At 44.2% G+C, this 11627-nt stretch overlaps 1 protein-coding gene across 4 annotated transcripts in view; it reads right to left on the reverse strand.

Moving 5' to 3' along the window:
* The window catches only part of TTN (titin), a 266446-nt gene that overhangs the window by 19822 nt on the left and 234997 nt on the right, over nt 1–11627 (reverse strand). For all 4 annotated transcript variants that reach the window (XM_080927461.1, XM_080927460.1, XM_080927459.1 and 1 more), the window contains 15 exons: nt 11242–11538; nt 10528–11115; nt 10131–10433; nt 9717–10013; nt 8393–8680; nt 7983–8282; nt 7530–7832; nt 7131–7436; nt 5260–7026; nt 4452–4745; nt 3446–3733; nt 3036–3335; nt 869–2935; nt 461–763; nt 55–360 (listed from right to left, as the gene is read on the reverse strand). In XM_080927461.1, coding sequence (XP_080783587.1) covers nt 55–360; nt 461–763; nt 869–2935; nt 3036–3335; nt 3446–3733; nt 4452–4745; nt 5260–7026; nt 7131–7436; nt 7530–7832; nt 7983–8282; nt 8393–8680; nt 9717–10013; nt 10131–10433; nt 10528–11115; nt 11242–11538 — 8007 coding nt within the window. The remainder of the gene's footprint in view (nt 1–54; nt 361–460; nt 764–868; nt 2936–3035; nt 3336–3445; nt 3734–4451; nt 4746–5259; nt 7027–7130; nt 7437–7529; nt 7833–7982; nt 8283–8392; nt 8681–9716; nt 10014–10130; nt 10434–10527; nt 11116–11241; nt 11539–11627) is intronic.

The raw sequence follows: 11627 nt of genomic DNA on the forward strand, positions 1-11627 counted from the left end.
AAAGGAAAACACTGGAGTGAGTGAACTGAGGGAAATACGTTGGCTATTTCTTACCATATTCATCTCTGCAAGTTACAGGGCCTGTCGATTCAGAACCTTTGCTAACCACACCTGCCGCGTTCTTGGCCAACACACGGAATTCATAAGTGTCCCCTTCACTGAGAGCGGTCACGGTGAAGGAATTATCAGAGACAATGGTGTAGTTGCACTTCAGCCAGCGGCCATCTCCCACGTCACTGACTGGCTTCCGTTCTATGATGTAGCCCACGACTTTGCTGCCTCCGTCATACACGGGCGCAGACCAGATTAGTGACACCGTTGACCTTGTGACATCTGTCACTTCTGGTCTACCGGGTGGATCTAGGAGGGATACAAAAATAGAGTTAAAAGTACAACTGAGTTTCTAATACTAGGGATAGTAACAGACATAGTTGTTATCTATGTAGCAATATCTACATACCAACTGGGTTTTGAGCCATGATGGGTCTTGATGCTTCGCTGGCCTTGCTGACACCTGCTGCATTGAGTGCATATGTTCGGAACTGATATTCTAGTCCTTCTACTAAGCCTGTAACTTTGTAGTTACACTCTAAGCACGGTACTTTGTTTTCTTTCACCCAAAGAATGGTGTTACGTTCTTTCTTCTCAACCCAGTAGCCAACAATTTTACTCCCGCCATCATGGTAGGGTTCTTCCCACCGAATTGACATAGCATTGGCGGACACGTAGTAGACTTCAGGTCTGGTAGGAGCACTTGGTGGAACTAAATGTAAATAGGGATATATAAGAATATGGTTTTAGAAAATTCAGTAGAAATTTAAAAGCTATATAAGAACAGACTTGCAAGTTTGGTACTGATATTTCTTACCAAATGGATGTTCAGCAACTATTGGCACTGTCTCCAGAGGCTTGCTGACCCCGAATCTGTTCTCTGAGCTGACACGGAAACAGTATTCTTTGTATTTTGTGAGGTGGGTGACTTTAATCTGGGTGCGCTTCACACTGGAATTGACAAGCTGCCAGGCTGTTGAACCGGACTCGCGCTTTTCAACAATGTAATTTGTAATCTCAGTGCCTCCGTCATCTTTTGGTTCAGTCCATGATAGGACACATGATTCAGCCGAGACAGATGAGACCTCAATGGGACCAGTTACTGGCCCTGGCCTTCCAATGACCACAACTGTGATAGTAAATGTTTTAACACCGGCGGTGTTTTCCAGGGTCAGGAAGTATCTGCCAGAGTCACCTCTCATGCTGTCCTTTACTGTCAGGGTGGTCCGGTCCTTCGTTGTCATGATGCTCATTCGATCTGTCTCCTTGAGTCTCATTTCCTCTAGTTTCCATGTTACTTTGGGGGCAGGACGGCCACTGATTGGCACGTCAATGGTAAACGTGCTTCCGGCTTTGCAAGTTATGAGCTGATTGGTGATTCCAGTGAGGTCAGCAGTGGGCTCAATCTGAGGCTCCTTGATGATGACAGAAGAGAAGGCCTCTCTGGGTTCACTGTAGCCAGCATCGTTCTTGGCTTTCACCCGGAATTCATACTCCGTGTTCTCGACGAGGCGCTCCACTGTGAACGTCAGCTGTTTGGTGTGACCAGCTTCAACCCAGAAGTCAGATCCCTTTTGTCTCATTTCCAGCAGGTAGCTAGTGATCCGGCTACCTCCATCATGATCAGGCTTAAGCCAGGCTAGGACCGCGGAGGACTTGCTGGTATCAACGACATCGAGTCTTCTAGGTGGAGCGGGCTGTTCTGTGGCTACAAGGGGTTCTGGCATTTCATAGGGTTCACCAACACCATACTCGTTTTCGGCAGAGACACGGAAATAGTACGGGACACCTTCTGTCAGATCACTCACCTTGAGGATCTGGCGAGTGCACTTTTCACTGACAACCTGCCAGCTTCGGCGGCTTGCTTCCCGTTTCTCTATCACGTAATGATGGATCCGGGCACCACCATCAAGGAGAGGGGCATCCCACATCAGGGTGGCAGATCCCCGGGTCACATCTTTGAAGGTAATTGGCCCTGGTGGTCCCGGAGAGTCTAGCACCTTCACAGTGAAGGTTATCGATTTACTACCGCTGTTGTTTTCCACGGTGAGTGTGTATTTCCCTGCATCGTTTCTGTTGCAGTTTTCCACAGTGAGGGTGCTGAAGGAGTCTGTGGTGTGGATATCAGCCCGGATGCTAAGATTAGAGTCAGGCTTGCTCCATACCGCTGTAGGAGTGGGTCTACCCTGATAGGCAATGAAGAGACGGATGCTGGCTCCTGCTCTGACAATGTGAGTCTGCTTGAAGTTTGCATCAATGTCTAACTCGGGAGCTGATAATCGATCGACCGCTTTTATTGTGCCTGTTACCTCGCAGCTGTCTCCTTTCCCAGCACCATTGACAGCACTGACTCGGAATTTGTATTCTTCACCGGCCTGTAGATCAGTGACCGTGTATCTTGTTTTCACACACAGTTCTGTGTTTACTTTGTGCCAGTCCCCTAAGTCAGCTTTGCACATTTCTATTACGTACCCAATTATTTCCATCCCGCCATCAAAGACTGGCCTGGCCCATTCTAAGCTCACAGTTGTCTTCGATGTGTCTGTCACTTTGACTACCGCGGGGGCACTTGGTGGGTTAACGGGCTCTCTACATTTGATCAGTCTTGAGATTCCACTTGCTGGTCCTACACCCGCAGCGTTTTCAGCCATGACATGGAATTCATACTCGTTGCCTTCTACCAGACCGGTGACTTTGAATCTTGTCTCAGAGATTGGTCGTTTGCTGATGACTTTTACCCATCTCGTGCTTTTCTTTTCTCTCCTTTCAAGGATGTAGTGTTGAATCTCATTGCCACCGTCTGATTCTGGCCTTGTCCACGTCAGGGTAATGCTATTACCTGTTACATTGCTAGGTTCTGGAGTTCCAGGCGCATCAGGAACGGCTGTATTGAAAGGGGGATGCGGGGTGGGAATAAGTTAGATTAATTTGCTTAGAAATTTAGGCTTAGGACATGATACCACTCAGTAGAACTAGAAACTTACTGTATTGTATTTGAGCAACCACAGGGTCAGACTCAAGTGGCCTGCCAACACCAAACTTGTTGACTGCAGAAACCCGGAACTGATATTCATTGCCGGTTATGAGTTTAATGGCAGTGTAACTGTGGGCTTCACAATGATCCTCAATTAATGCCCAAGCAAGTCTGCTGGTTTCTCGCTTTTCAATGATGTAGTGTGTGACTGGAGCACAGCCATCATTGAGTGGTGCATCCCACCAGAGGGTCACCTTTTCACCGCTGATATTAGTGAATCTTATCGGCCCAACTACTTTCCCTGGTGTATCTGTAAGAAAACGTTTGAAGAGTTACTTTTCTTTCTTTGTCCATTAAAGTATCATTAGCCACATCCCTAAGCCAAGTCTAATAAGTCGTAATGATTTCATTTTAAAATACCTTGTACTTTCACTGTAATTTCTGCCTTTGTGGAACCAGACACATTTTTGGCTTCCACGGTATAAACACCACGGTGATCCCGGGTTGCATCTCTGACAAAGAGGCTGGTAGAGCCGAGAACATCCGTTATCTCCATGTTCATTCTCCTCTCAATTTCAACTCCATCTTTGAACCAAGTTACTCGTGGGACTGGTCGTCCTTGGACCAAAGCTTTGATCCTGAGACTGTCTCCAGACTTAATAACCAGACCGTCGAAGTACTCAGGGCCAAACTCTACTGTTGGTGGAACTGTAAAAGATCAGAAAGTTTTATTAATTTGGCTTTATAAAGACATACATAAACACAGTTTTCTGTAGGACAATACTATAAAGTCTGGGGAGACAACCAACTGTTCCTATGCTACCAAAGGCCATGTGACTGTAGGACTGGTGACTGAGTTTATGCAATGGGACTAAACATTTATCCATCACTGAATTATTCCCTTTGTTACTCCTGACCTGTGACTGATTACTTTGTATCATCCTTTGTGGAATGAGAACTGCAACATTTGCAAGTCTTTACTTCCCAATAGTGTTGCATATCTAAACAAGTTCCAAGGAGAAGCCATTAGCTTCATATGAGCAGGAAATGATTATATTGTTTCATATGTATTATATATGAAACATATGTATACATATGAAACAATATAGTCATATATATACATATATATTAGTTGTATATTTAATACAGATAGACAACTATTCCTAGTATATTAGTGTAAATGGCTAAAACTACAAACCCAAGCACCATTCCCACTTGCTTGATCTTTACATGGGAATGGGGTAAAATAGTAGACACACAACAAACAGAATTGAGATACAAAAGGACTTAATTCATCCGCATGGCTGCTGTAGCTAGTCTACAGATAAAGATCCCTTTCCCCTTTTATAGACCAGAGCCATTTAAAAAGCTTTTTTAAAACAGTGAATACCCTTTATCACAATGGAAATTGGTTAGAAATGCTTACCGTTTTCATCTCTTGTCATAATGAGGCCAGAAGACTGCGAGGGAGGGCTTATAGTGCCAACAGCATTTCTTGCAATGATTCTGAACTCATATCGGTCCCCAGGACTAAGTCCTGTAACTGTGTACTGACATTCACTGACATCAGTGAAGTTGCATCGCACCCAGCGATCGCTTCCTTGCCGTTTCTCAATGCTGTAGGCCACGATCTTACTGCCCCCATCACGTAGTGGTGGGTTCCATTTAAGTGTGATGGTTTCCCGGGTGACATCAATGTAGTCAGGAGTGCCAGGTGGGTCTGAAAAATTTTAGGAAAGTTAAAATCAGTGCTATATCTATCTGTAAGCGTCTTTTAGTTATCAATAAAAAAAAAAAAAAAATGGATAAACCTCCCAGGCTCATTTTGTAATACTAACTTCAACTTTTGGAGAACTGAAGAATTCTAAATCACTTTATTGGACTGAGTTAAAATCATTCCTCTGGCTGGGTACGGGTATCTCACACCTTTAATCTTAGCACTTGGGAAGCAGAGGCAGAAAGGTCTCTGGGTTCAAGGCCATCCTCTTCTAGGTAAGTTCCAGGACATCCAGGGCTACCCAGACAATACCAAAACCAAAACCCAAATCAAAACCAACCCACACCCCCTCCAAAACCAATTCCTCTGGCTTTACATGACTGGATCTATAATGACAAGAAGATAAAGCCAAGATAGAGTCAAGAGGGTGACTTCTAGACAAGAAGCCGTGTTTGGTGTTTTCATTGTTAATGTATGTGGTTGCTTGATTGAATATATGCGGGTAACAGTCACTTACCTACTGGGGAAACAGCTAATGTAAACTTGCTTGGGTCACTAGGAGAGCTTAGGCCAGCAGAGTTCTCAGCATATACACGGAATTGGTAGTCCAGCCCCTCTATTAAGCCGGTAGCTCTGTATTCTCTCCCAGAAATTGGCGATGTGTTAACCCTTTGCCAAAGAATGCTGTTTCTTTCTTTCTTTTCAACATGGAATCCAGTAACTTCTGAACCACCATCATAAACTGGTGCGTCCCACATTAGCGACATGCCGTCTGAAGTCACATTGTATACGACTGGCTTTCCCGGAGGACCGGGGATCCTGAATTGGTGTTTTGCCACAATAATATTTGAGACAAGTGGCTCACTGACTCCATATCTGTTTTCTGCTCTAACTCTAAACTGGTATTCGGAATCTTTGACCAGATTGGAAACTTTAAAAGTTGTTCTGGCAACGCTCGAACACACCATCTTCCAATTGGTTTGTGAAGCTTCCCGCTTCTCAATGCTGTAACAGGTAATTTCTCCTCCTCCGTCATCTTCAGGTATGTCCCATGACATGATGGCACTGTCAGCCTTGATTTCATCAAATCGAATGGGTCCTTTGGGCTTTGACGGTGGGCCGAGGGTGATGATGGTAATGGGGAATGAGTTTCTACATACTGCATTATCCAGAATAACAGTATATTTCCCTCCATATTCCTTCTTCACGTTCTTAATACTCAAGGTGATTTTGTTTTCTGTTTTACTAAAGCGAACATATTCACTTTCTTTCAGGGGCAAGCCATCTTTCAGCCAACTGATGGAGGGCTTGGGTTTTCCTTTATAAGGTAATTCAAGGTGTACATTATGTCCAATTCTTACGGATATTTGTGCCCCAGGGATTTCTGACAAGTCAACTTCAGGTGTAATTACAAGCTCTTTCACTGTTAGTGGCCCGATAGTGACAGGGTCACTCTGTCCTTTCTCATTTCTAGCAGACACTCGGAATTCCAAGACCGACTGCTCTTTTAGTTGTCCAATCTCAATTTCACAAGTCTTGCTGATGCCGGCGTGGGACCATGCTTGTTCACCTTTGCCTTTCCGTTCCACAAGATAGTCTGTGATGATGCTCCCGCCGTCAAAGTCAGGTTTGGTCCAGATCAGGACAACAGATGTCTTTGTGGAATCTTTCATTGAGAGATCTCGGATAGGTGCTGGCACCTCGGCCGCCTTCACAGGCTCTGTGGTCTCACAAGGCTCACCAATTCCAATTTCATTTTCTGCAAGAACCCTGAAGAAGAATGGAGTCTTCTCTGATAAATCTGTTACTTTAAAGGATGTGCCGGAACACTTGTGTGACACAATGGACCATGTTCTCTTTGTGGCATCTCTCTTTTCGATGACATAGTTGATGATCGGAGACCCTCCATCGATGAGAGGAGGATCCCATAGCAGTGTGACTGTGCCCAGGGAAACGTGCTTCACCTGTAACTTCTGGCAGGCGGCTGGTGTGTCGAGCACTTTAACACTCACGGTGGAAGACTTTGGTTGGCCAACTCCGTTTTCTATTGCCAGGATGTATTTCCCTGTGTCACTGCGAGTAACTTGGGGGATGACAAGCAAGGAAGAAGAATCAGTGTTTTGGATGCTGTATCTGGCATCACTGCCAAGGTTCTTCTCATCTTTCCTCCAGGTGACTGTTGGCGGAGGTCTGCCTTTAAAGGGAATCAGTAGTTGAACATCTTCACCGGCTTTAGCTATAATAGATGTTCTGAGAGCCACATCTAGGTCGATTTCTGGTTCCTCTGTAGATACAAAATGGACATTGACAGTGAGTTTTAAAAGAAAACGAGTCTTTGCCTAGAACTGTTATAAGACCTCAGAGCATCGTCACACTGGTTGCACATACCAAGGATGTCTTTAGCCTGTACAGGTTCAATCATCGTGATGGGTTCTCCTTGACCCGCACAGTTTACTGCTGATACTTGGAAATAGTAATTGACTCCAGGTTTCAGGTTAGATACCACATATTCTGTAGTTCTGACCTCTCCCTTGGTAGAGACAATAGTCCATTCTTCTTCGTCTCCTTGTCTCATCTCAACAACATATCCAGTAACATCACTGCCCCCATCATAGACAGGTTTACTCCAGCCAAGAGTGATGGATGATTTAGTTGAATCTGCAATTCTTATCTTGGCAGGTGGTCCCGGGGGATCTGGAATAGCCATTTACAAACCAGCAATTACAGAATAATCAGCAATTCAGTCACACAAAGGACAGCGAAGGTGCTGTGTGCATGAGTGCTTACCAATTGGGTCAGCAGCCCTGTAGAAGTCGGATGGTTCTGAGAATGGACCCATTCCAGCAGCATTTACAGCACAGACTCGATACTGATAGTCACTGTTTTCTGTGAGTCCTGTCACCTTTTGTCTGGTGTCACGAATAGTCTCCTTTAGTACTTTAAGCCATGCAAGACTCTTTTTGTCTCGTCTTTCAAGGAAATAACCATTTATTTCACTGCCGCCATCTACAGTTGGCCTGTTCCAGACAACAGTCATTGAATTCTTGGTACTCTTTGTCACCTCTGGGATGCTTGGTGGCCCAGGTGTCACTATTTAGAAAGGAAAGAATAGAAGAGTTTAAAGATTCAACAGGTTCTACTTTCTTACCTTTGAATTACCTAAAATATCACTTTAGAATAGCTTATATTGCTGGATATGTTTTTCACTACTTTTAGTTTTGTAATAAAGCTATAGCTCACCAAAGGCATTCTTGGCTACAACTGGCTCAGATTCTAGTGGCTCGCCAATTCCATACTTATTCACGGCCCGGACTCGGAAGATGTACTCATTCCCTTTGATAATTTTGGTGGTTGTGATGATGCACTCTTCCAGATTTTCAGCCACCATAGACCACACAACTCGGCTTGTCTCACGTTTTTCCACGATGTAGTGAGTGATCTTTGCACCACCATCGTCAGCCGGAGGCCTCCAGAGCAGAGTTATTTTTTCTGCAGTGACAGTCTTAAATTCAATCGGTCCACCTGGAGGTCCTGGTTTGTCTACCAGTGAAGGAAGAAAACAATGTTAGGGCCTTTAAAAAGGCCGAGTGACTTTCAATTACTATACTCTAGGTAAATAGAATAAGACACTGCCCATGTTAAGCACCTACCAAGGATCTGTATTCTGATAGTGGCTGAGGCAGAGCCCATGGCATTCCTTAATTTTAACTCATAGCTTCCACTGTTAAGGCGGTTGGCGTCTTTGATGAGTATAGATGCGAGGTCAGTGCTATTTTCCACACACACCAATGCATTGGTCTGCAATTCTTTATCATCTTTGTACCACTCAATCGTAGGCTCGGGTTTGCCGGAAATGCCAGCTCTGAGCCTCACAGATGTACCTGCTCTGTATTTGACAACTTCCGTATATTCTAGAGGCAAGTCAATCACAGGCCCACCTGCAAGAAAACAGACAAAGCAGTTGATGTATTGGGAAGATGATAAATGAAAAATGTTACAGAACTTCAAAATAGGTAATCGAGCATTTGCTAACTGTGGGACATGTGTGCATGCGTGTTGCATATACTTTATGCAGGTCTAAGCCTTTTCACTTTAAACTTGGTTTTATAAGCCACTTTTATATCTTAGATGGGGAAGACACACCAAACAGACTCTCAGCTTCAGGATCACTAAGTTAACTGCATGAGGAAGTCAGTTCTTCCTAAATGTACGTTAACCTGGAGGCATTTTGTTTTAGCTATGAAAACAGGATCAGGGATGAGACCATTATTGAAGGGATATCTCCACACATTTTCTTTTACTCTGGCCTCTCTTTCCTTTGCTTCTGACCACTTCCCATTCATTTCTTCTCCTTTCCACTATCCAGACGTTCAGCTCATGTCAGATTCTTGACGCTTGAGTTCTGTACTTACAGGGCAGATGTTCTGCCTGGTTTCCTATAACTGTTGAGATGCAGAACTAAGTTTGGCTGGCTTTACAGAGCAACAGACCCTGGGAACCTGCACACCTGACTGGTAGAGGGTAGCTCTTGGGTTTCCAGTACAGCAATGGGAGTAGACACTTTTCATCTGTCCAGAGGTGACTTACTATTACAAGTGTCCCAGGGTACTTGACTCCCATGAAAATCTCGTTTCCAAACCATTATTAGCCAAGCACCACTTATTTTACAGAATGGCCAATCACATTTTGAGTTGACAATGATATAGAGAGGGCACCAAAGACACCTGCTTAGCACTGATAATTCGTCTGACCTTGGGAGACTTTACATAATACTCTAAGCCTTAGGCTTACTTCTGTAAAATGGATTAATCTGTGCTGTTGAAAGGGAGAGAATTCAGGGAAGAAGAGCATTCATGGAACATATCCAATCAATGGCAGGTTCCTAAATATTCCAGCTAGTTAATAGTTACTCCCACAATTTAATTAAAATACCCCGTAAAAAAGCCATTCAAGGAATCATTGAACCCTGCTTACCATAAGAGTCAATGCATGTGATGGGGCCTACAACCTCAGACGGGTTGCTGACAGAACCAACAGCATTTCTAGCAAAGACCCGGAATTCGTACTGGGAATTCTGAGTCAATCCGGAGACAGTGAATTGAGTCTCAATAACGTTGGTAAAGCTGGCCTTGGTCCATCTCCCATCTGGAAGGTCTCGCCTCTCAACAATGTAGCCTGTAATCTTGCTTCCTCCATCAAAAGCTGGTTGTTGCCATGAAAGGTTGACAGAGTTCTTTGAAATATCAGTAATCCGAACATTTCTTGGGGGTTCTGCAATAATGAGGAAACAGATCAGAGGCACTCAGGACAATTCATTTTGCTTTGAGGAAATGAACTTTTACATTTTTTTCAGTTGCCAGAACTGCTCTGTACGTAACAACAACATACCACAGGCATCAATGGCCAAGACTGGTTCAGAGGAATGGCTGGGTTTTCCAATGCCGGCGGCATTCTCCGCATACACCCTGAATTCATAAATAAGTCCAGCGCTGATGGTTGTAACTTTGAAGTGAGTTGTACGGATGATCATTTTGTTGGCTTTTTGCCACAAAATACTATTTCTGTCTTTCATTTCCAGGTGGTAGCCTATGACTGCACTACCTCCATTGGACACCGGTTCATGCCAACCCACAGTGATGCTTTCTCGGGTAACGTTAGATACCCAGGGTGTAGATGGTGGTCCAGGCGTTGCTAGGAAAGAGAGAAATCCCAAAGGTTAAGACAAGCACTTAGCGCATCTTTATAAGTAAGCACCAATATGGGCCGTCTAAGGTCAACAACTTACTGTATGGAAGTTTGACAACCACACAGGCTGAATCTATGTGATCGCTGATGCCAAAGCGGTTTTCTGCCTTGATGCGGAATTGGTACTCTTCTCCTGTGGTTAGTTTCATGACTTTAATCATGGTTCTTGCTACCGTTGCAGACACTTCAGACCACACCGCGGTACTTGTTTCTCTCTTCAGTACAATATAGTTGGTAACGTGGCTTCCGCCATCGTACTTTGGTGGCTCCCATTTGAGAGTCACACTTTCTTCAGTGACATCACTAATGGCTACAGGGCCAGTGGGGGGACCCGGTCTGTCCAGCACAATAATGTTAATGAAAGTTTTGGTGGTTCCACTGGAGTTGGCAGCAGTGATCTCATACCTTCCAGCGTCAGTGGTAACACTTTCTTTAAGATTGATGGTTAGGTTCTCAGCGGTAATCTCAGTATTAAATCTCATGGTGGCCTTCAGTGGCACACCATCTCTTGATAAGGTCACTTTGGGTAGTGGTCTTCCAGAAATCGGAATGTCAACTTTAAGATTGGAACCAGCTCTTACATACACAGTGTGACTTGGGAAATTCTTCATATCAATTTCAGGTGGTTCTGAAAAGAAAAAAAAAAAAAAAAAAGAAAGAAAGATGAAAAATAAAGGTTGAAAAAATGCCTAAAAGAATTAACTTACCTAAATGCAGAAAACAAAAATTTGCTTATGCATAAAATTAGTCGTACCTAGCTGATCCTTTATGAGGACAGGAAGCAGGAGCTCCCTTGGGTCACTGAGACCAGCTTGATTCTCTGCAAAGACCCGGAAGAAGTACTCATGACTCTCTCGCAGACCGGAAACAACATGATGGGTTGTCTTCACCACAGCACATTTAACCCAGTTTTTCTGTCCTTTTTCTAGGGCTTCAACAACGTAGTGTAGGATTCTGCTTCCACCATCGTGTTCTGGCTTCAACCAGCTCAGCGAGACACTGTCCTTGGATACACTTGTAACTCCAAGCTTTTCTGGTGGGCTTGGTTTTTCTAAACAATAAAAACAAAGTAGTGAAAGAAAGGTCACATGTGTTTACAACACCACCTCCCCCCAAACACACACACACACACACACATCC

The sequence above is a fragment of the Micromys minutus genome (assembly GCF_963924665.1).
Source record: "Micromys minutus genome assembly, chromosome: 13".
Lineage (NCBI taxonomy): Eukaryota > Metazoa > Chordata > Mammalia > Rodentia > Muridae > Micromys > Micromys minutus.